The sequence below is a fragment of the Nerophis lumbriciformis genome, linkage group LG27 (assembly GCF_033978685.3).
Source record: "Nerophis lumbriciformis linkage group LG27, RoL_Nlum_v2.1, whole genome shotgun sequence".
Classification (NCBI taxonomy): domain Eukaryota; kingdom Metazoa; phylum Chordata; class Actinopteri; order Syngnathiformes; family Syngnathidae; genus Nerophis; species Nerophis lumbriciformis.
Genome location: NC_084574.2, coordinates 35,682,727 through 35,709,369, shown reverse-complemented (window position 1 = coordinate 35,709,369; position 26,643 = coordinate 35,682,727). Strand labels below are relative to the sequence as shown.

The following is a 26,643-nucleotide window of genomic DNA, read 5'->3' as shown; positions in this document are numbered from 1 at the left end:
AGAAGACATGACAATGTGCTCCCAATATCACTCGCTTCATTTCTCATCCTTTTCTAATTACCCGGAGTGTTCACTGCAACTGCACTTAACCATGCTTTATGATGTGGAGGGCAGAACAAAGGATGAAAAGTGGCATGTGGGCAAGGACAAAGGGGGTTATCAATCTGTAAAGTCCACGTATCTTCTGACTTGTCAAACACACTCGCCGGGTTTTTTTTTTTTTAAAGGGGAACATTATCACAATTTCAGAATGGTTAAAACCATTAAAAAACAGTTCCCAGTGGCTTATTATATTTTTCGAAGTTTTTTTCAAAATTTTACCCATCACGCAATATCCCTAAAAAAAAGCTTCAAAGTGCCTGATTTTAACCACCCGTCCATTTTCCTGTGACGTCACATAGTGAAGCCAACACAAACAAACATGGCAGAAAGAACAGCAAGCTATAGCGACATTAGCTCGGATTCAGACTCGGATTTCAGCGGCTTAAGCGATTCAACAGATTACGAATGTATTGAAACGGATGGTTGTAGTGTGGAGGCAGATAGCGAAAACGAAATTGAAGAAGAAACTGAAGCTATTGAGCCATATCGGTTTGAACCGTATGCAAGCGAAACCGACGAAAACGACACGACAGCCAGCGACACGGGAGAAAGCGAGGACGAATTCGGCGATCGCCTTCTAACCAACGATTGGTATGTGTTTGTTTGGCATAAAGGAAACTAACAAATATGAACTAGGTTTACAGCATATGAACTACATTTGGCAACAACATGCACTTTGAGAGTGCAGACAGCCCAATTTTCATCAATTAATATATTCTGGAGACATACCCTCATCCGCGCTCTTTTCATGAAAGCTGATCTGTCCAGTTTTGGAGTTGATGTCAGCAGGCCAGGGAAGCTAGGGTCGATAGGGGGTTTAGCTCGCTCGTCTGCGGGAACAAACTGCCGCCATTGCTTGCCGTGCTACCGAGGTCCTTTGTCCCTGAATTGCTCACACACTCCGGCAGATTCTATGGGGGTCTGGCGGCAGATTTCTTTGACTTTATCGTTGGAAATGCATCTGCTTTGAGTGTCGCAGGATATCCACACATTCTTGCCATCTCTGTCGTAGCATAGCTTTCGTCGGTAAAGTGTGCGGAACAAACGTCCAATTTCTTGCCACTTTCGCATCTTTGGGCCACTGGTGCAACTTGAATCCGTCCCTGTTGGTGTTGTTACACCCTCCGACAACACACCGACGAGGCATGATGTCTCCAAGGTACGGAAAACAGTCGAAAAAACGGAAAATAACAGAGCTGATTTGACTCGGTGTTTGAGAAAATGGCGGATTGCTTCCCGATGTGACGCCACGTTGTGACGTCATCGCTCCGAGAGCGAATATTAGAAAGGCGTTTAATTCGCCAAAATTCACCCATTTAGAGTTCGGAAATCGGTTAAAAAAATATATGGTCTTTTTTCTGCAATATCAAGGTATATATTGACGCTTACATAGGTCTGGTGATAATGTTCCCCTTTAAGTCTCCTTCAACACATAAGGTTTAAAGTGTATCGCCCAAGTTTTGTCTGGGTGTGTTTTATTGATTAAAACAATGGCTGAGGTTAGACAAGGGAAACGAGCTGCTTTCTTTAGACCAATATATAAACTCTGTTTCCATTTCCAGTTGGGAAAATGTGTTAGATGTAAAGAAACGGAATACAATGATTTGCAAATCCTTTTCAACCCATATTCAATTGAATGCACTACAAAGACAAGATTTTTGATGTTCAAACTCATGAACTTTATTTTTTTTTTTGCAGATAATAATTAACTTATAATTTCATGGCTGCAACATGTGCCAAAGTAGTTGGGAAAGGGCATGTTCACCACTGTGTTACATCACCTTTTCTTTTAACAACACTCAATAAACGATTGGGAACTGAAGAAACTAATTGTTGAAGCTTTGAAAGTGGAATTATTTCCCATTCTTGTTTTATGTAGAGCTTCAGTCGTTCAACAGTCCGGGGTACCCGCACTCTTTTTTTACAAAGCCAAGCTGTTGGAACACGTGCTGAATGTGGCTTGGCATTGTCTTGCTGAAATAAGCAGGGGCGTCCATGAAAAAGACGGCGCTTAGATGGCAACATAGTTGTTCCAAAACCTGTATGTACCTTTCAGCATTAATGGTACCTTCACAGATGTGTAAGTTACCCATGCCTTGGGCACTAATGCACCCCCATACCATCACAGATGCTGGCTTTTGAACTTTGCGTCGATAACAGTCTGGATGGTTCGCTTCCCGTTTGGTCCGGATGACACGATGTCGAATATTTTCAAAAACAATTTGAAATGTGGACTCGTCAGACCATAGAACACTTTTCCACTTTGCATGAGTCCATCTTAGATGATCTCGGGCCCAGAGAAGCCGGCGGCGTTTCTGGATGTTGTTGATAAATGGCTTTCGCTTTGCATAGTAGAGCTTTAACTTGCACTTACAGATGTAGCGACAAACTGTATTTAGTGACAGTGGTTTTCTGAAGTGTTCCTGAGCCCATGTGGTGATATCCTTTAGAGATTGATGTCGGTTTTTGATACAGTGCCGTCTGAGGGATCGAAGGTCACGGTCATTCAATGTTGGGTTTCCGGCCATGCCGCTTACGTGGAGTGATTTCTCCAGATTCTCTGAACCTTTTGATGATATTATGGACCGTAGATGTTGAAATCCCTAAATTTCTTGCAATTGCACTTTCAGAAACGTTGTTCTTAAACTGTTTGACTATTTGCTCACGCAGTTGTGGACAAAGGGGTGTACCTCGCCCCATCCTTTTTTGTGAAAGACTGAGTATTTTTTGGGAAGCTGTTTTTATACCCAATCATGTCACCCACCTGTTCCCAATTAGCCTGCACACCTGTGGGATGTTCCAAATAAGTGTTTGATGAGCATTCCTCAACTTTATCAGTATTTATTGCCACCTTTCCCAACTTCTTTGTCACGTGTTGCTGGCATCAAATTCTAAAGTGTATCAGTTTGAACATCAAATATGTTGTCTTTGTAGCATATTCAACTGAATATGGTTTTAAAATGATTTGCAAATCATTGTATTCCGTTTATATTTACATCTAACACAATTTCCCAACTCATATGGAAATGGGGTTTGTACAATAATAACAAGGGATATCACATGTTCAATGTGTTTAGATTCTTTCAGTGACGCTGGTTGCCAACTTTTTACTCCCATCTTAAAACTCATTTGTATACTCTAGACTTTAAATAGACCCTCCTTTTAGACCAGTTGATCTGCCGTCTCTTTTCTGCTCTGCCACCCTCTCCTGCATGGAGAGTTTATTAGGTGACCACAGATTATGCGCTAGCTGTACAAAGTTGGGACCCGGGACCACTCATCTGTGCATCCGTTGGTGACGTCTCTGTGCTGCTGACTTGTCTGCATTCAAGATGATCCCCTGCTGGCCCCACTATGGACTGGACTCTCACATTATTAACTAGATCCACACCACATCCATTGCACCGGTCGCCACCCGCCCCCTCATTTGGGTTTAGGTCTGGACTTTGACTGGGCCATTCTAACAGAAGAATAGCTTTTCTTTTAAACCATTCCATTGTGCCTGGCTTTATATTTAGGGTTGTTGTACCGCTGGGAGGTCAATCTCGCCCCACTCTCAAGTCTTTGGCAGACTCCAACAAGATTTTTTCTAAGATTGCCTTTATTTGGCTCCATCAATCTTCCCATGAAGTCTGACCATATGTTCTGTCTCTGTCGGAGAGAAGCACCCCCAGAGCATGATGCTGCCACCACCATATTTGACAGTGGGGATGATGTGTGCAGAGTGATGTGCACTATTAGTTCTCTGACACACATTTTGGCCACAAAACTCCATTTTGATCCCGTCTGACCAAAGCACCTTATTCCACGTTTTTGCCGTGTCCCCAAACTTGGCTTCCGTCAAACTGCTTTGGACTTATTATGGTTTTCTTTTAACAATGGCTTTCTTCTTGCCACTCTTCCATAAATACCGCATTATGCAGTGCATGACTAATAGTTGTCTTGTGGACAGATTCCCCCACCTGAGCTGTGGATCTCTGCATTTTGTCCAGTTACCATTCGCCTTTTCTACGATCAGTGCTCTCCTTGTTCGGCCAGTAAGTTTAGGTGGATGGCCTTGTCTTGGTAGGCTTACAGTTGTGCCATACTCTCTCCATTTCCGGAAGATGAATTGAACAGTGCTGCTTCAGATGTTCAGAGCTTTGGAAATCTTTTTATAGCCTAAGCCTTTACTTTACTTTATCCTCGACCTGACCGGTGTGTTCTTTGGCTTTCGCTTTTGGAAATGCAAAAGCATCACAGATAAATAACTGGCGGACCGCGGTCTGGGTCTATGGGTCTGTGTACAAACATGTACCTATAGACAAGAAATTATTTAATGTCTTTACACTTCAATATGAGGTTCTATTTAGACCAGCACACCTTTTATAGACTCTGCTGGATTAGGAAATAACCAATTGCATGCGAGTTAAGCCAGTGTTTCCCAAACCGTGGCAGAGGAGATTGACACTATTTGTGTCTACTCTACACTATGGTATTCATGTTGGAACAATACAAAAGCCTGCAGCTCGGTGTCTGCAGTGTTCAATCTATTTTAACAGGCTGCCTGTTCTGAAGTAATAAGTACACACACATTTTGTGACAGGAATAAAAATAAATATATGTAAGAGATAAATAGAGAAACATTATGAAATTCTCAATAGTCGCGGATCATTTCTGTCCCCCAGGGGGTTCAGGACAGAAAATAGTTGAGAAGCACCGAGTTAAGGCACGATTACTTCTCGGCCAATCAAATCTGTACATTACAGGCGCTAGATGTTTTGATTATAAATATCAACAGACAAAAAATAAGAGAGAAGTGAAACAAGTAACAAAGTACGAGTCAAAAATGCGGCAAAAGAAAAGAGAAATGAGAGCGAGAGATAGAGAGAAAAAAGAGAGCTAGCGACAGAGGGACAACAGAAAAATAAATACAGATGGCGCTTGGAAAAGGAAACTGGACAGCGAAAATAAAGCTTTCAACCCAGAATGGTCAGACTCAATGATGTTCATTTCATTCTTTCCTCGGGAAACAACACTAGCCTGTCTCATATGCTCAGACAAAATGGCAAAGTGAAACTATGAAAACAGAAGAACATTTTTGACCAATCATGCCCACCTAATCTAAACCGAGCTCTCAAGAGTCCAGCATGAACAATCCACACTAAATCTGAATCATTCGTTCACAACATAACAGAATGTTACCTTAGATCAGGAGTGTCAAACTCGTTTTAGCTTAGGGGTCGCATGAAGAAAACAATGAACTTAGACTTTGTCTCAGTGTATTTACAAAGCATTTAAGCACTTCCTGTTCAGCATTCTCATGTTGGCAGTTCATTAAAGACGTGTTTGGAAAAGCAACCGCGTGTTTCCTCAAACCACCGCATTGGTGACATCCAAGACTGCCTGCCACAACTCATTAATTTATCATCATTTAAATATTACAATTATGATATAAACAAAAAAAAACTACCAAAATGACACCATAGCCAAAATCAATCTCAATAAAAGCCAGACAGCATGGAGTGCCCAGAACTTTAAATTAGAGGACATCATTTTTTGCACAGTGGCTGCAATAGAGCACACATGAGAGCGGTGGTGAGTGGGTCCCATACCTGCATTGCATCAGAGAGTGAAGGTTTTTATTCACAATCTTTAATACTGCACACATGTTAAAAGGGCACTTTCAATGTTGATGATGTGCATTTAATAGAACAAAAAAAACAATGAAGGTGGGGGCAAGAAAAAAAAAATTGTTTATTTCAACAATTGTCCCTAAAATATGCATAGAAGCTATAATGTGTGTTTTATCCGATTAATCGAAAAAGCTCATCAATTGATTAATCGATTACTAAAATAATCAATAGCTTCAACTAGAGGTGGGAATCTTTGGGGCACCTCACAATTAGATTCCATTGTAAATTGATTTATACCTCTAACTATCATATATATATATATATATATATATATATATATATATATATATATATATATATATATATATATATATAGTAATATTTTATGATGTATAAAATGTATATATATGTATACATTCCGAGATAAAATATTATACAAACCTAGAATTAACGTTTAGAGAACATTAGCATTATTGCCACATTTTAGAACCATCTGTATTACTTGAAATGACATTTGTCCATCCTTCCCGAAGGCCATGTTCTAATCGTGATGCATGGGCGAATCGATAATTTTCCCCACCTCTAAATGTAACTCTGATACTGGTCTGAACTTTGAATATTGTTTAATTGTTGAGGAATATTTTTGCAAAAAACGTTGGTACAACTCTGACATTTTCAGAAATAAAGTTGCACAAAAACAGTATGTATTCCTGTTTTGTGATGCCGCCACACCACAGGAAGCTACATAGCTGCAAAGAGGAAACATGTGATGATCACCATATGGAGATATTCTTTGTAATGCAAGTATTATTTGTTCTTTCCTTTCACAAAAGAGACACGTTCTGGCAGTACAATCTATTATATACTTGTTGTGGTAGCCGAGTACAAGTTGTGCAGGTTTGGCTACGTGTTACTTGTTTCAATAGTAAAGAGTATTTCACTGAAACAAGCTGCTTGGAAGCAAACTGGCACCAGCATGACTTTTCTGAAACATAATTCGCCTAGCAAATATAGTCTTGAGGTAAGAAGGTTTCATAACAAACCTGCTTTCCTGTGAAGCCCTGACAGATGACCTTGGTATCCTTGCTGATGTAGAGGTTTGGTCTTGATCCCGTATAACAGTGCCTGACACCACTTTGCTGCACTGAACCAAGAGAAAAGACAGACTGAAGTTAGCATACATAATCAAAACAAATGTATATATAATATATAGATATATCTATCTATCCATATATATACACACACATATATACAGTTGTGCTCATAAGTTTACATGCCCTGGGATAATTTATGATTTCTTGGCCATTCTTCAGAGAATATGAATGATAACACAAAAACCTTTCTTCCACTCATGCTTAATGGTCGTGTGAAGCTATTTATTGGCAAACAACTGTGTTTACTCTTTTTAAATCAAAATGACATGAGGAAGTACCCAAATGACCCTGATCAAAAGTTTACATACCCCAGTGACTTTGATCTGATAACATGCAGACACAAACAGGTTTGAATGGCTAATCAAGGTTCCAATCCTCACCTGTTACCTGCTTGTTTGTAATTAATGTGTGTGTATTAAAGGTCAGTGAGTTTCTGGGCTTCTGACCGACCATTGCATCTTTCATCCAGTGCCACACAGATGTTTCTGGATTCTGAGTCATGGGGAAGGCAAAATAATTGTGAAAGGATCTGCGAGAAAAGGTAATTGAACTGCATAAAACAGGAAAGGGGTATAAAAAGATATCCAAGGAATGGAGAATGCCAATCAGCAGTGTTCAAACGCTGATTAAGAAGTGGAAAATGAGGGATTCAGGTAGACCAGCAAAGATTTCAGCCACAACTGTCAGGAAAATCGTTCGAGATGCAAAGAAAAATCCACAAATAACTTCAGCTGAAATACAGGACTATCTGAAAAATTGTGGTGTGGCTGTTTCAAGATGCACAATAAGAAGGCACTTGAAGATAAATTGGATGCATGGTCGAGTCGCCAGAAGAAAGCCATCACTCCAAATTACTTTGTTCCAGAAGTTTTGAGGCTTGTCTCTGTGCTGGGGTACTTTGTGATATTTGCGCAGAAATGTCTTTCTTCTGGCGACTCGACCATGCAACCCATTTTTCTTCAAGTGCCTCCTTATTGTGCATCTTGAAACAGCCACACCACCATTTTTCAGAGAGTCCTGTATTTCAGCTGGAGTTATTTGTGGATTTTTGTTTGCATCTCAAACAATGTTCCTGGCAGTTGTGGCTGAAATCTTTGCTGGTCTACCTGAATCCCTCATTTTCCACTTCTTAATCAGCGTTTGAACACTGCTGATTGGCATTCTCAATTCCTTGGATATCTTTTTATACCCCTTTCCTGTTTTATGCAGTTCAATTACTTTTTCTCGCAGATCCTTTGACAATTATTTTGCCTTCTCCATGACTCAGAATCCAGAAACATCTGTGTAGCACTGGATGAAAGATGCAATGGTCTGTCAGAAGCCCAGAAACTCACTGACCTTTTATACACACACATTAATTACAAACAAACAGGTCACAGGTGAGGATTGGAACCTTGATTAGCCATTCAAACCTGTTTGTGTCAACTTTTGTGCATGTTCTCAGATCAAAGTCACTGGGGTATGTAAACTTTTGATCAGGGTCATTTGGGTACTTTATTTTGTCATTTTGATTTAAAAAGAGTAAACACAGTTGTTTGCCAATAAATAGCGTCACACAACCATTAAGCATGAGTGGTAGAAAGGTTTTTGTGTTATCATTCATATTCTCTGAAGAATGGCCAAGAAATCATAAATTATCCCAGGGTATGTAAACTTATGAGCACAACTGTATATATATATATATATATATATATATATATATATATATAAATACATACATACATACATACAGGTAAAAGCCAGTAAATTAGAATATTTTGAAAAACTTGATTTATTTCAGTAATTGCATTCAAAAGGTGTAACTTGTACATTATATTTATTCATTGCACACAGACTGATGCATTCAAATGTTTATTTCATGTAATTTTGATGATTTGAAGTGGCAACAAATGAAAATCCAAAATTCCACGTGTCACAAAATTAGAATATTACTTAAGGCTAATACAAAAAAGGGATTTTTAGAAATGTTGGCCAACTGAAAAGTATGAAAATGAAAAATATGAGCATGTACAATACTCAATACTTGGTTGGAGCTCCTTTTGCCTCAATTACTGCGTTAATGCGGCGTGGCATGGAGTCGATGAGTTTCTGGCACTGCTCAGGTGTTATGAGAGCCCAGGTTGCTCTGATAGTGGCCTTCAACTCTTCTGCGTTTTTGGGTCTGGCATTCTGCATCTTCCTTTTCACAATACCCCACAGATTTTCTATGGGGCTAAGGTCAGGGGAGTTGGCGGGCCAATTTAGAACAGAAATACCATGGTCCGTAAACCAGGCACGGGTAGATTTTGCGCTGTGTGCAGGCGCCAAGTCCTGTTGGAACTTGAAATCTCCATCTCCATAGAGCAGGTCAGCAGCAGGAAGCATGAAGTGCTCTAAAACTTGCTGGTAGACGGCTGCGTTGACCCTGGATCTCAGGAAACAGAGTGGACCGACACCAGCAGATGACATGGCACCCCAAACCATCACTGATGGTGGAAACTTTACACTAGACTTCAGGCAACGTGGATCCTGTGCCTCTCCTGTCTTCCTCCAGACTCTGGGACCTCGATTTCCAAAGGAAATGCAAAATTTGCTTTCGTCAGAAAACATGACTTTGGACCACTCAGCAGCAGTCCAGCTCTTTTTTTCCTTAGCCCAGGTGAGACGCTTTGCGCGCTGTTTCTTGGTCAACAGTGGCTTGACACGAGGTATGCGGCAGTTGAAACCCATGTCTTTCAAGCGTCTCTTGGTGGTGGATCTTGAAGCACTGACTCCAGCAGCTGTCCACTCCTTCTGAATCTCCCCCACATTTTTGAATGGGTTTTTTTTCACAATCTTGACCAGGGCGCGGTGATCCCTATCGCTTGTACACTTTTTCTGACCACAGTTTTTCCTTCCCTTTGCCTCTCCATTAATGTGTTTGGACACAGAGCTCTGAGAACAGCCAGCCTCTTCAGCAATAACCTTTTGTGTCTTTCCCTCCTTGTGCAATGTGTCGATGGTTGCCTTTTGGACAGCTGTCAAATCTGAAGTCTTCCCCATGTTTGTGTAGGCTTCAGAACTGGACTGAGAGACCATTTAAAGCCCTTTGCAGGTGTTTTGAGTTAATCAGCTGATTAGTTTGTGGCACCAGGTGTCTTCAAAATTTAACCCTTACACAATATTCTAATTTTGTGACACACGGAATTTTGGATTTTCATTTGTTGCCACTTCAAATCATCAAAATTAAATGAAATAAACATTTGAATGCATCAGTCTGTGTGCAATGAATAAATATAATGTACAAGTTACACCTTTTGAATGCAATTACTGAAATAAATCAAGTTTTTCAAAATATTCTAATTTACTGGCTTTTACCTGTAGATATACACACACACACACACACTCTCACACAGACACACACACACACACACACATACATATGTATAGTAAGTACAAGGGCTGTCTTACACTCAGGATTCCCACAGTCGAAACTGATTTGTTCTATCCTCAATCTATGGCGGTCTTTTGTAGAGAAATAGACAGATGGTGATAAGTAGTAGTAGTGTATGCTATTACTGATAGGTCACTATGTGTCAGTAGCATCACACAGATGTACTCTAACACTTACAGTATGCAAATATTTCAAAGTCAATTTAAAAAGGTGCTAATGAATGGAATAGTCTTTCATGTAAGTAAACAAAACAAAGCTCAAATTTGCACCTGTTCCGCCCCGGTTTTGGCGCCCATACGGTTGGGCATCATTTAAAATTAGACGATTCCGGTTTCCAAAGATTCTCGATTCAGATTCTTTCAAGAGGCAGAGTCAAAAAAGTACTATTCTCTCAGGGCTATTTTCAAGCAGTTTATAAATATCAATCGTTTGACCTTGAATATAAACTGAATGAAGTTTCTTTCCATAGGAGTATAGTACTAGAAATGCATCGCAATTCGGACATGGACGATAATAGAATCAAACAGTAAACGTCAATAACCGATTTATTTATTGTAAATAAAGTAATGCAGACAGTTCTAAAATGTGGCTGACTGCAGCGCGCCACCTCACCGAGAGATCCAACCAGCTCCTTTACTGTCTGGCACTTATGGTGCCGTTTTGCAAACATTTTCATTAATTTAATAAATGTGGGAAATAATTAAACTCCAAATGAATTGTTTTTTTTAAAGTTGCAAGTGATAAATGCTTATTTAGTGAAACGAAAAGAAATGTAAAACTGCATCAATATACATATTTTAAAGATGCATCAATAATCGATTTTTAATCGAATCGTAGCTCCTGAATCGTAATCGAATCGTGAGGAGCCCAAAGATTCCCACCTCTGGAGTACACTCTCACTGAAGTTTCACTTTATTTCTGGAAAGCTCCTAACACTATAAAAACAACAATTACACATATCCTGTTGTTTATGTGTTAGAGACAGCGATGTTCCTACCAGGATTTTTTGCTGCCCATTCCGATCAACCATCAGTGAAATTGGCCTTTACCGATCACACGTATTAGCATCCTTTTCAAAATGTATTTATGGCGCGTGCTTGTGCCAGTTCAACAATATAAAACACAATATTTGAACTACTTTATTACATTCAATTGTTTGATCAAAACAAAGTCAATATTCCACAATAACTCAACAAAAGCAAACACTACGATCTACTACTTATTTAAAACATTTGGTTTTTGCCCTCAAAGTCCTCCTGTGTCCAGGGGATTATTCCCTGAATTTGCAAACATTAACAAAGACCAAAAAAAATGTCTTAAATGATTTTGAGAAAATACAAATATGGACCTAATCACTCACTTATTGGCACTACTCTTGGTATCAACACTGTGGACTTATGAATCAAACTGTCTTCCCCTTATGTGGTTGTAAACAGCAACACACCAGTTATATTAACCTCTGTCTAGACCAGTGGTTCTCAAACTTTCACCTCAGAAAACACTTGGCTCTCCAAGTACCACCAGTAGCATTGTAGGCCTAAGTATTTTTTTTTTAACAAGTATATTTCATGTAACATTACACACACTTTAAATGTGTGTTTGAATATACGTATATTTAAGTGAGTCTTCAGCGTACCACAGTGAGTCACTGCTCTAGACTACCGGATTTTTCGGACTATAAGTCGCTCCGGCCGAAAATGCATAATAAAGAAGGGAAAAAACATATATAAGTCGCACTGGAGTATAAGTCGCATTTTTTGGGGACATTTATTTGATAAAACCCAACACCAAGAATAGACATTTGAAAGGCAATTCAAAATAAATAAAGAATAGTGAACAACAGGCTGAATAAGTGTACGTTATATGACGCATAAATAACCAACTGAGAACGTGCCTGGTATGTTAACGTAACATATTATGGTAAGAGTCATTCAAATAACTATAACATATAGAACATGCTATACGTTTACCAAACAATCTGTTACTCCTAATCGCTAAATCCGATGAAATCTTATACGTCTAGTCTCTTACGTGAATGAGCTAAATAATATTATTTGATATTTTACGGTAATGTGTTAATAATTTCACACATAAGTCGCTCCTGAGTATAAGTCGCACCCCCGGCCAAACTATGAAAAGAAACTGCGACTTATAGTCCGAAAAATACGGTAGTATTAATCTACTTTATTCTCTGTTAATATCTGCTTACATTCTGCTGTACCAGTTATGTACATTTAGACTTCTTAGCACATATTTCATGTATTGTGTCACAACAGTTTAGTGGCCATCTTAGCCATTAGCTTGCCTGTTCCTACAGGTTTAACCTCGTCATCCAGTCTTTCAGTGGTAATATCACTTACCAACTGCTACACACGGTAGGGCTGGGCAATATGGTAAAAAAAAAATGATCACGATCAATTTTTTCATATCATCCGATCTAGATTGATTCAAGATTTCCTTTTTTAATTGAAGCTAATTGTCCCATGTGGGATTGTACCGAGTACCACATCCCTATGTAGTATCCCAAGTAGGGCTGGGCGATATATCGATATACTCGATATATCGCGGGTTTGTCTCTGTGCAATATAGAAAATGACTATATCGTGATATTCGAGTATATGTCCTTACGCAGTTGCTTTTAGCTGCAGGGCATTAAACTGCATGCGCTTCTCACTCTTTCTTGTCTCTCCTTCTCAGACACTTAAAGGGGAACATTATCACCAGACCTATGTACCGTATTTTCCGCACTATTAGCCGCACCTAAAAACCACAAATTTACTCAAAAGCTGACAGTGCGGCTTATAACCCGGTGCGCTTTATATATGGATTAATATTAAGATTCATTTTCATAAAGTTTCGGTCTCGCAACTACGGTAAACAGCCACCATCTTTTTTCCCCGTAGAAGAGGAAGTGCTTCTTCTTCTACGCAAGCAACCGCCAAGGTAAGCACCCGCCCCCATAGAACAGGAAGCGCTCCTTCTTCTACTGTAAGCAACCACCCTCCCGCGTAGAAGAAGAAGAAGCGCACGGATATTACGTTTCATTTCCTTTGTGTGTTTACATCTGTAAAGACCACAAAATGGCTCCTACTAAGCGACAGGTTTCCGGTTCATGAAAAGACGCAATCTCTCCATCCGCACACGGACTACTATTTCACAGCAACTGCCTAAAGACTTTCAAGAAAAGCTGGCTACTTTCCGTGCATATTGTAAAAACAAGATAGCTGAAAAAAAGATCCGGCCAGAGAACATTATCAACATGGACGAGGTTCCACTGACTTTTGATATTCCTGTGAACCGCACTGTGGATACAACGGGAGCACGTACGGTGAATATTCGCACCACAGGGAATGAGAAGTCATCCTTCACTGTGGTTCTAGCTTGCCATGCTAATGGCCAGAAACTTCCACCCATGGTGATATTCAAAAGGAAGACCTTGCCAAAAGAGACCTTTCCGTCCGGCGTCATCATAAAAGCTAACTCGAAGGGATGGATGGATGAAGAAAAGATGAGCGAGTGGTTAAGGTAAGTTTACGCGAAGAGGCCGGGTGGCTTTTTTCACGCAGCTCCGTCCATGTTGATATACGACTCCATGCGCGCCCACATCACGCTGGTTTTTAATATATTATTAAAGTTTGACTGACCTATCTGACTGTTTTTTTGACATTCCTTTAGCGCAGTTAGATGCGGCTTATAACACGGGGCGGCTTATAGGTGGACAAAGTTTTGAAATATGCCGTTCATTGAAGGCGCGGCTTATAACCCAGGGCGCCTTATGGTGCGGAAAATACGGTAAGCGTCAATATATACCTTGATGTTGCAGAAAAAAGACCATATATTTTTTTAACCGATTTCCGAACTCTAAATGGGTGAATTTTGGCGAATTAAACGCCTTTCTATTATTCGCTCTCGGAGCGATGACGTCACAACGTGACGTCACATCGGGAAGCAATCCGCCATTTTCTCAAACACATTACAAACACCGAGTCAAATCAGCTCTGTTATTTTCCGTTTTTTCGACTGTTTTCCGTACCTTGGAGACATCATGCCTCGTCGGTGTGTTGTCGGAGGGTGTAACAACACGAACAGGGACGGATTCAAGTTGCACCAGTGGCCCAAAGATGCGAAAGTGGCAAGAAATTGGACGTTTGTTCCGCACACTTTACCGACGAAAGCTATGCTATGACAGAGATGGCAAGAATGTGTGGATATCCTGCGACGCTCAAAGCAGATGCATTTCCAACGATAAAGTCAAAGAAATCTGCCGCCAGACCCCCAGGAAAAGAGAGCGGATGAGGGTATGTCTACAGAATATATTAATTGATGAAAACTGGGCTGTCTGCACTCTCAAAGTGCATGTTGTTGCCAAATGTATTTCATATGCTGTAAACCTAGTTCATAGTTGTTAGTTTCCTTTAATGCCAAACAAACACATACCAATCGTTGGTTAGAAGGCGATCGCCGAATTCGTCCTCGCTTTCTCCCGTGTCGCTGGCTGTCGTGTCGTTTTCGTCGGTTTCGCTTGCATACGGTTCAAACCGATATGGCTCAATAGCTTCAGTTTCTTTTTCAATTTCGTTTTCGCTACCTGCCTCCACACTACAACCATCCGTTTCAATACATGCGTAATCGGTTGAATCGCTTAAGCCGCTGAAATCCGAGTCTGAATCCGAGCTAATGTCGCTATAATTTGCTGTTCTATCCGCCATGTTTGTTTGTATCGGCATCACTATGTGACGTCACAGGAAAATGGACGGGTGTATATAACGATGGTTAAAATCAGGCACTTTGAAGCTTTTTTTAGGGATATTGCGTGATGGGTAAAATTTTGAAAAAAACTTCGAAAAATAAAATAAGCCACTGGGAACTGATTTTTAATGGTTTTAACCCTTCTGAAATTGTGATAATGTTCCCCTTTAAAACAAGCGCACCTTCTTACATACGTCACGTGAGCAACGTCACACGCTCACGGGGAGCAGACAGATAGCGACATGGTAACGTTAGCTGTGATGCTAACAGCTAACGGTGTGGTTTGAGTGGTAATACAAGAGAAGGAAGGTGCGAATCTGGTAACAAATGGAGGAACAATTAATTCCCAAGAAAAACAGCATGGGGTTCATCGTCTGGTGGTGGTTTGGCTTCAAGCGGGAATATGTCTTTACATGTCAACATCTCCGTTCGGTGCCACACCAACTAAATGCCGAAGCAACTATTTCCACATCAACACCGTAAGACATATACTATTTGATGCGCAGCTCATTTTTATGTGACACTTATTGAAATATCTTGTGTCATCATGCACAAAAGTGCACTTATAACTTGTTTTAAACTATTGTCGTGGCGTTCTGTACAAAAAAGTGCACTTTAATTTAGTGTTATTTTGAAATGTCATCTTAGTGACATCATTCACAAAAGTGCACTTATAGCTTGTTTTAAAATGTCTCTGACAATCTTGCACTTTGTTTTGGAAATGACATGAATGTTTGTGCCACTGCTTAACTGTTTAATAAATACAGTTTTGTTAAATTGACTTAGTTGTGATTTCCCTCTCTGCATGAAAGTTTAAAAGTAGCATATATTAATGCAGTATGAACAACAATGTTTTAATGTAGACACATAGAATCATCATACTGCTGTGATTATATGTATCAAGTGTTCATTCAAGGCTAAGGCAAAATATTGAGATATAAATTGTGTATCGCGATATGGCCTAAAAATATCGAAATATTTAAAAAAGGCCATATTGCCCAGCCCTAATCCCAAGATACTACTGCATAACAGACACGCTTTATGGAGGTAATATATGCTAACAGCTGACAACTGTCATTTTGTTCATATCTATTTGATGTGCAACAGTACAGGTAATACCCACGCTAAGGGCCATACCTGGTTTTAGAGAACACATTTTTTGCCTCTCATAGTTATTTTGTTTTTGTGCTTGTCATTACAAACATTCTGCAGTAAACAAAGTATAATTGGTGTAGAATTTTATTTCAAGTGAACATTTACTAGACAACACTTTCAAATGGTAAATGATTATTAGACTTAGACTTAGACTTCCTTTTTATTGTCATTCAAATTTGAACTTTGCAGTACAGATAAGAACGCAATTTTGTTGCATTAGCTCATGGTAGTGCAGGATAAAATGCAATAAGGTGCAGATATACAAACCCCGTTTCCATATGACTTGGGAAATTGTGTTAGATGTAAATATAAACGGAATAAAATGATTTGCAAATCCTTTTCAACCCATATTCAATTGAATGCACTACAAAGACAAGATATTTGATGTTCAAACTCATAAACTTTTTTTTTTTTTGCAAATTATAATTAACTTGGAATTTCATGGCTGCAACACGTGCCAAAGTAGTTGGGAAAGGGCATGTTCACCACTGTGTTACATCACCTTTTCTTTTAACAACACTCAGTAAACGTTTGGGAACTGAGGAGACACATTTTTTAAGCTTCTCAGGTGGAATTCTTTCCCATTCTTGCTTGATGTACAGCTTAAGTTGTTCAACAGTCCGGGGGTCTCCGTTGTGGTATTTTAGGCTTCATAATGTGCCACACATTTTCAATGGGAGACAGGTCTGGACTACAGGCAGGCCAGTCTAGTACCCGCACTCTTTTACTATGAAGCCACGTTGATGTAACACGTGGCTTGGCATTGTCTTGCTGAAATAAGCAGGGGCGTCCATGGTAACGTTGCTTGGATGGCAACATATGTTGCTCCAAAACCTGTATGTACCTTTCAGCATTATAGGCGCCTTCACAGATGTGTAAGTTACCCATGTCTTGGGCACTAATACACCCCCATACCATCACAGATGCTGGCTTTTCAACTTTGAGCCTATAACAGTCCGGATGATTCTTTTCCTCTTTGGTCCGGAGGACACGACGTCCACAGTTTCCAAAACAATTTGAAATGTGGAATTGTCAGACCACAGAACACTTTTCCACTTTGTATCAGTCCATCTTAGATGAGCTCAGGCCCAGCGAAGTCGACGGCGTTTCTGGGTGTTGTTGATAAACGGTTTTCGCCTTACATAGGAGAGTTTTAACTTACATTTACAGATGTAGCGACCAACTGTAGTTACGGACAGTGGGTTTCTGAAGTGTTCCTGAGCCCATGTGGTGATATCCTTTACACACTGATGTCGCTTGTTGATGCAGTACAGCCTGAAGGATCGAAGGTCACGGGCTTAGCTGCTTACGTGCAGTGATTTCTCCAGATTCTCTGAACCCTTTGATGATATTACGGACCGTAGACGGTGAAATCCCTAAATTCCTTGCTATAGCTGGTTGAGAAAGGTTGTTCTTAAACTGTTCAACAATTTGCTTACGCATTTGTTGACAAAATGGTGACCCTCGCCCCATCCTTGTTTGTGAATGACTGAGCATTTCATGGAATCTACTTTTATACCCAATCATGGCACCCACCTGTTCCCAATTTGCCTGTTCACCTGTGGGATGTTCCAAATAAGTGTTTGATGAGCATTCCTCAACTTTATCAGTATTTATTGCCACCTTTTCCAACTTCTTTGTCACGTGTTGCTGACATCAAATTCTAAAGTTAATGATTATTTGCAAAAAAAAAAGTTTATCAGTTTGAACATCAAATATGTTGTCTTTGTAGCATATTCAACTGAATATGGGTTGAAAAGGATTTGCAAATCATTGTATTCCGTTTATATTTACATCTAACACAATTTCCCAACTCATATGGAAACGGGGTTTGTAAATAAATAGAGTACTGTACAGATAAATATATTGCACTTTTGCATATGCATCCACGTTTATGGATACATGTTATATTGTCTTTATATTCCAGTGAGTTAATCCAAATATGGATTGAATTGAGGGGATTATTATGATGCGTTCAAGATTCTTACGGCCTGAGGGAAGAAGCTGTTACAGAACCTGGAGGTTCTGCTACGGAGGCTGCGGAACCTCTTTCTAGAGTCCAGCAGTGAAAACAGTCCTTGGTGGGGGATTTGTATTCTTTGATTACAAATCTCACAGTGATTTGGGAAACAAGAGGTGACCCACATTGTGGAGTTTTTAAAACTCAAATGATGTCTTTTGTTTGAATGAAAATAAATTAAAATGCATTTTGAATTTGAGGTACTATAAAATAACATACCATATTTTCGTACACAAACACACATTGACTGACACACAAGGAATCACGGTCAATAATGGTGGATTGTTCCGTGCTAGACTATATCAAGCATCGTTGCTTCCCTAATGTTTACTACTGCAGTAACTTCTAACAGGCATTTCCGCCATGTCGTGACATTGTTGGTTTTACGAGCAGAGGAGCATGTTTGGCAGCGCAGACACACTGAGTACTTACATGCAGACACAGTGTGTAGACAGAAAAGGGAGAACGGATGCATTTTGGCTTAAAAACTAAAGATAAAGGTGAAGTTATAACACTGAAACACTTTCAGGAAGAGGTGCTTTAAGACATGGCTAGCTAGTTAGCGGCTAACGTCCATCCGCAATCGGCAGTGTTTTAGCTTCTTCTAAATCACTAATCCTCGTCTCCATGGTGACAAATAAAGTGAGTTTTTTTTACAAGTATCATCCCTGCCGGACGAGGAATAGCTAAACATGCTTCACTACACACCATAAGAAGATACAATAGCTTATCGGCGTCACAACGTAAACAATACCATGGGTGGATCTACACATGACATCCACTGTAATGATACCAAGTATAATAGTGTATCTCGTCAATACTAGCATGACTACATCAATATTTTTAATTAACTTAACTTTGAATATGACCAATGTATGATTCTGTAACTACCTGGTATCGGATCGATACCTAAATTTGTGGTATCATCCAAAACTAATGTAAAGTATCACAGAAAAGAAGAATAAGTGATTATTACATTTTAACAGAAGTGCAGATAGAACATGTTGAAACAGAAAATAACCAGATATTAACAGTAAATGAACAGGTAGATTAATAATAATTTTTTACAGCTTGTCGTTTATGTTGACAAAATAATAGGTAGATAAATGACACTATATGTTACTGCATATGTCAGCAGACTAATTAGGAGTCTTTGTTTGTTTACTTACTACTAAAAGACAAGTTGTCTTGTATGTTCACTATTTTATTTAAGGACTAAATTGTTCTCCGATTGCAAATATAAACATATATTTAATATACCGTGAGATTTATTGTTAAAATAAAGCTAATAATGTCATTTTGTGCGGTCCCCTTTATTTAGAAAAGTATTGAAAAATATTGAAATACATTTTGATGCCGGTACCAAAATATTGGTATCGAGACAACCCTACCACGTACCAATTTAAAAACAGTCCTAGCAACGTCAATATCCATCAGGAAAATTAAAACACTATGTCTACACTAAGCCGGATAACCCCTTAAACAAATAATTAATTAGCCTAAGCTCCGTTTCAGCCACACTAAACCAGCGTTAAAGGTTCCCCTCCTCGGACAAATTTTTAAACGGGTAAGTGCGCCGTGTATTATTTGAATCTCCGGCTCTTAGCTTTGTATGGACTCATTGATCGTTTACGAACTGAGTTTGGAGAGGAAGTGACGCCAGAAAGACCGCGTCCCACACAGGAAGTGACGTCAGAAAGAACGCGCCACAGCCAGCTTCATAATAAAGCGGTTTCGTAACTCGGAGCTAACCACTGGAAATATGGAGGCGAGTCATGCAGACATTCCCGTGTTTCTCCTTCTACATGTACAGACGCTTGTGGAAATCACACATACCTTAAGAGAAAGCGATTGCAGCTATTTGGGATACAACACTTCTCAGACGGCATGAGAACTTTCGAATGTCCAGGTCAGCTGTGATTCTACTTAGTGAAAAACTTTGTCCATTTGTCGAAGGAGTGTCAACGAGAATGTGGGCTCCCGTGGATGTGATAAAAAAGGTAGCGTGTGCTTTGTATTACCTGGCCGTCAAGAGAAGACTACGGAAAACAGCAAAATGCTTTTGGACTGGCGAAGCAGACTGTATCAGTTATTGTCCGCCATGTATGTATGTCGAGGTCCAGAGTGTATAAAGTCACCAAAAAAGAATGGACAATGAAGGTCAAAGCAAAAGAGTGAGGAGTGTCCTGACCAGATATGTAGATCCCTAGTTTGATTGATGTCAAATGTTCTTTATCACATTGTTTGAATATCAAATAAAGATTTGATTAATTTATGATGACTCAGGTGTGATTCACTACAATAGGGCCCCACAGCACATTAGATTCCAGTTAATTGAAATACCACAACACTGGATATTATTCAGATAAGTTCAATTTAAGAACTTGCACACAAAGCAACACTGGAGGTGAATATGACGTGTGCATTTCCCGCGCATGCGCATTAGGTCACGTTGCGCTGGCGGAGGGAGGGGGGCACGGGGTCTTAAACGGTGGCATTGTTGTGTCTGGACACGGATAAGGTTAGGTGGGATTTACCCTGGATAACCTTATCCGGCTTAGTGTAAACGGGGACGTAGACTGCAGGAGATAAAATCAATGTACTTAAGTGTGTATTGACCAGTCGAGCATGCAAACTGAGTGCAGCGCTCAAGACTGAACTTTGGTCTTCAGCACCTCAGACACACCAATTGTCAGGGTTCAAAGTTCAATTGCAAACCCAGTGAAGGAAAATGTAGTCATAAACTCATGCAGTACTTTACATTATTCATTATTGATTCGTGCACAGAAAACTGTAAACATTCTGAAAGCAGGCTTGTTGAACAGCACTCCAAACATGCTCCATACACAAGTAAACAATCTTTTAGAAGGTTATGCAAGGCAGCAGGCCTGTAAAGCAGCTGCTAGAAGGTTCCATTAGGCTCTGCTTGAAGGTTAGCTTCCTAACTAATAGCATACCTAAACATAGACATCTTATAAGTAGACGCAGCATAAACTGACAGTTGACAGGTAGAAAACAAAGATGCCGGGCTGGTGTTCAGCGTTTTCCTGCTCAAATGAGCGGACTGTATAAGACAATACTTTAACAGTATAATTGTAACCAGGAATAAGTCTTCAAGTAACAATATTTAAATACTAACATTGTTGGGTAAAACAGAATTTGGTGTTATTCTGAATCCAGTGAAACAGATTGGTGGTTTTAGCTGATATAAAACTTTCAGGTGTTTATATATGTTTATGTTTAAGTATTTGGCAGACGCTTTTATCCAAAGCGACATACATAAAAAATACATATAAAACAATCACTGTAAACATTATAATTTAAGGGAAGAATGTAGTACAAAATATCAATACAAAGTGTCAAAACAGAATACTCTCTCTGTTGCTGCAGCAACAGAGATACGGTCTATAGGTCCCTAAGATATATAGATATCTAATGTATTCATACATTGTTTATGTAGGATATACGCTTGTTTATATAACCTAATCATATTGTTTCTTGAATTAAAAAATAGCTGACCGTTTTTTTCCCCCTTCTCTGAGATTATATTGATCTCGGACGTCTGGTCACTTATAGCATATAAGAATATTCTATTACTGTTAAGTAGTGATGGGTCCGGCAACACCGATGCATCGGCGCATGCGTCGAGCTCATAGAGCGAAACCCTGTGCCGGTGCGCGTACCGCTTTTAGAAAGTCACGTGACCGATCATGAGCTGTTTTGGTCACGTGACCGATACGCGAACTGTGTCGCACTGACGCCTCCTCTGTGCTCTGTGAGCGGCTCTTTTCTACAGCCGGAGAAATAATAACTAAGAAGAGAAAGCACCTAAAATTGAATACGTTGGAAAAACTGTTTGTTTGTTTTTTAAATAAAAATGAGTAAAAAAAATAAAATAATCATTTCCAGGTCCACAAGCATCCTCATTCACAACACGTTCTCTTAGATTTCCATGTTATGATACATGTTCACATTATTTATTGACTGTATCTAAAAAAGACAAAAAATATATTTTTATTTAAATGAAGTTATGAAATAATCCTAAATGAAATACAATGACTTGGTTTATATTATTGTATATACTAGGTCAGTGGTTCTCAACCTTTTTTTCAGTGATGTACCCCCTGTGAATTTTTATTTAATTCAAGTACCCCCTAATCAGAGCAAAGCATTTTTGGTTGAAAAAAAAAAAAGATGAAGTAAAATACAGCACTATGTCATCAGTTTCTGATTTATTAAATTGTATAACAGTGCAAAATATTGCTCATTTGTAGTGGTCTTTCTTGAACTATTTGGAAAAAAAGATATAAAAATAGCTAAAAACGTGTTGAAAAATAAACAAGTGATTCAATTATAAATAAAGATTTGCTACACCTAGAAGTAATAATCAACTTAAAGTGCCCTCTTTGGAGATTGTATTAGAGCTCCATCTGGATTCATGAACTTAATTCGAAACATTTCTTCACAAAAAAAAAAAATCTTTAACATCAATATTTATGGAACATGTCCACAAAAAATCTAGCTGTCAACACTGAATATTGCAATCACTAATTGTTCAAATCTGTATATAAATATGTACATAAAACGTTGTAATTATATTCCAACTCCGCGTTCTTCTTGGTCATCGCCGCTGCCGCCGCCACCCCCCGCCCCCCAACCGCACCACCACAAATAGATGCCTGTCCTGTGGGAAACACTGCGGATGTATATAAAAGTTAAAGTTAAAGTACCAATGATTGTCACACACACTAGGTGTGGCGAAATTATTCTCTGCATTTGACCCATCACCCTTGATCACCCCCTGGGAGGTGAGGGGAGCAGTGGGGAGCAGCGGTGGCTGCGCCCGGGAATCATTTTTGGTGATTTAACCCCCAATTCCAACCCTTGATGCTGAGTGCCAAGCAGGGAGGTAATGGGTCCCATTTTTATAGTCTTTGGTATGACTCGGCCGAGGTTTGAACTCCCAACCTACCGATCTCAGGACGGACACTCTAACCACTAGGCCACTGAGTAGGTTACCAGGCCACTGAGTAGGTGTATATATAACCTAATCATATTGTTTCTTGAATTTAAAAATAGCTGACCGTTTTTTTCCCCCTTCTCTGGGATTATATTCCCAGTTTTGATCTCGGAAGTCTGGTCACTTATAGCATATAAGAAAATGCTATTACTGTTAAGCAAACTATGAATAATAAAACACGCCAAAACATGTGTCCTTTATCATAGCTACACGTATGACAAAAAAACGCGTGAAAATCAGTGGTATTCAGTGAGGTAAGATGAATTAAATGCGCTGACAGTTCATTGCTCCTGCCAAATGAATTGCAATGGGTGGAGCAGATCACCACTCCAAGATGGTGGCCCCGCGTCTCGTCAGCGCCAGTGGGCAGTAGCGCTCCATGCTGCGTACCCTTATAAGATGTCTATGGAGCCAAACACCCAGACTGCGTCTACTTGGAAGATGTCTATGGAGCTAAACACCCAAACTGCGTCTACTTATAAGATGTCTACTGTGCTAAACACCCAAACTGCTATCTTGCCTGCGAGCATGCTAACTTGCCTGCTAGCATGCTAACTGTCAAGACTACACTAAGAGCGAGTCAAAGCCAAATGGCTCACACCTGGAATGATGGGCTAACGTAACACACTGCAACACATTATACCTGTCACACAATTATTTATTAATTCAATGAATATTATATGATATACTTACAAAGCAGCCTAGCAAACAACCTGCTGTGTGACATGTTCGGTCATTCGCCAATGACACTGGAGGGTCAGGACCTCAGCCACGGATATGAGCTGCCCTCCTAAATCCCCGTCTAAAAGTAATATTTGGTGTGAGGAAACTGATGGATGTTTTCTTTCTAAATCTGTAGATTATTTTACTCATATATTAATATAAATTCCGTATTTTCGGCGACCACAGCTATACCACGTACAAAAATATTGTTTTCAGGCATGGGCGATGCTTCGGAGGGCCAAAGGATTGTGGGTAATGTAGTTTTCTAGAGGTAGACGATAACACAATGATACGCAAGGAGGCGCAAACAGAAAGCGAATGCAGTACAGCTCTGCCGTAAATATTCAAACATCCTTGTCGGAGAAACCTTTATATTGAAGATGTTAATTTTTGTGACGAAACATGTTCCAACAAATGTTTGAGGGTATCCATCCATCCATCCATCCATTTGCCACCGCCCATTCCCCCCGGGGTCGCGGGGGGCGCTGGAGAAGTGTTTGTAAATAATATTTTCCAGGCACAATTCATTGACGATATATTCTAGAAGAGTTTACAAATATAGAAATAGGGAAAATAAAGACAATATATATTACATATCTATTTATTCCTAAAGTAAAAAAATACAATTTCAAATTATTAATAGAATATACCTTAAAGTTATATTTTTAAACCGTATATAATTAGTCATTGTTTTTTTAAACAAAAGGTTGATAGCTGTCATATAGAAGATAAATGATTTCTGGAATGTGATTAGCTGAAAGACAGCGGTAGACTTAGTGGCCTAGTGGTTAGAGTGTCCACCCTGAGCAGGCCCGGCCCTAACCAATCTGGCGCCCTAGGCAAGATTTTAGGTGGCGCCCCCCCACATCGGCAGTGAAGTGTATATACTCACAAGAAACTGAATAGCTTTGTCTTTGACCTTTTTTTTTTACTTACAACTATACCTAACATATAAAGGGGTGGAAAAGTGACTATTACCTGCAGGGCAAACATTAGCTAACCAGAAGGCAATAACAATGTAAACAAAAAACACCTGCTTAAAAGATCTAATACAAATGTCCCTGAGGAATGTAAGGTGGGAGTACTGTAATTACCTAACGTTACATTATTATTTTCCATAACAATTTAGCCCCCTCCACAATATTAACCCGACGTTAAAACAGAACTAGCTATTTATTGATTAGCAATTGCCGAATCATGTAGCATTAGCTTAATGCTAAAAAGCCAGGTTACTATCACATTCTGTAACAGACAAATAATTTCATGTAGGCTAACGTTACCTACCTGCTACCTCTTGTCTTTTTCTCGTTTCTCCTCCTCTTCTTTTCTCTTATTTCTTCCCTGGGCACCTGACAGTTTTGGCCGTTTTGACATCTTGTGTTGATTTTTTTGATGTGGTGACGTCCAAAAAGAGTCATGATACGGGAAGGGAGGGGGCGGGGGGGGGGGGGGGGGGGGGGCGTAATGTTGTAACAAATAATATTTCTATTAAATAGGCTTTACTTTGCATTTTAATTAACGTGGGATTATTTTTTGTATTTAGAAATAATAGTACCAACTTTTTTTTTTTTTTTCTCCAACATTTGTGGCACTGGCATGGCGCCCCCTGATGGACGGCGCCCTTAGCATTTGCCTATACGGCCTATGCCACGGGCCGGCCCTGACCCTGAGATCGAGTCATACCAAAGACTATAAAAATGGGACCCATTACCTCCCTGCATCAAGGGTTGGAATTGGGGGTTGAATCACCAAAAATGATTCCCGGGCGTGGCCACCGCTGCTGCTCACTACTCCCCTCACCTCCCAGGGGGTGAACAAGGGGATGGGTCAAATGCAGAGGACAAATTTCACCACACCAAGTGTGTGTGTGACAATCATTGGTACTTTAACTTTAACTAGAGAGATGTCCTCATTTACTATAGAATATATTAAATGTGGCATATGTATTAAAGATAGCAACCTCAAAATTATTATTAATAAACACAAAAGTCGCTTTGTTAAAGTGAAACCTTAATTATCACATTGGTTTAACGATTTTAAGCTGCTGTTCACGTTGATGACCCATGACTGCTGCGCCAGGTCCACTACTAACCACATTGTGATGTATGCGGACGACACGACAGTAGTGGGCCTCATCCGTGACAACAACGACATGGACTACAGGGAGGAGGTGAAACATCTGGTTGACTGGTGCAGAACCAACAACCTGGTCCTGAATGTCAACAAGACCAAGGAGATCATCGTTGACTTCAGGAAGCACCAGTCCAGCCACGCTCCACTCTTCATCAACGGCACAGCGGTGGAGATAGTAAGCAGCACCAAGTTCCTGGGGGTGCAGATAACTGACAATATAACCTGGTCCCTACACACCGGAGCTCTTGTAAAAAGAGCTCAGCAGCGCATGCACTTTTTGCGTCGGATGAAAAAAGCACAGCTCCCCCCCCCCCCATTCTCACCACATTCTACAGAGGCACTATAGAGAGCCTGCTGACCAACAGCATCTCTGTCTGGACTGGAGCCTGCAATGCCTCAGACTGGAAGTCTCTCCAGAGAGTGGTGAGGACGGCGGATAATATCATCAGGACTCCTCTTCCTCCTATCCAGGAGATCGCAAAAAGCCGCTGCCTGACCAGGGCTCAGAAAATCTGCAAAAGACTCCTCCCACCCCCACCAAGGACTGTTTTCACTGCTGG

At 39.9% G+C, this 26,643-nt stretch overlaps 1 protein-coding gene across 1 annotated transcript in view; it reads right to left on the bottom strand.

The window, feature by feature from the left end:
• Nucleotides 1-24,128, bottom strand: part of suclg1 (succinate-CoA ligase GDP/ADP-forming subunit alph) — an 86,517-nt gene extending 62,389 nt beyond the window's left edge. The window contains exons 1-2 of the mRNA XM_061988030.2: nt 23,921-24,128; nt 6,761-6,861 (exon numbers count right to left, since the gene is read on the bottom strand). Coding sequence (XP_061844014.1) covers nt 6,761-6,861; nt 23,921-23,954 — 135 coding nt within the window. The 5' untranslated portion in view covers nt 23,955-24,128. The remainder of the gene's footprint in view (nt 1-6,760; nt 6,862-23,920) is intronic.
• Between the last annotated feature and the right edge of the window lie 2,515 nt (nt 24,129-26,643).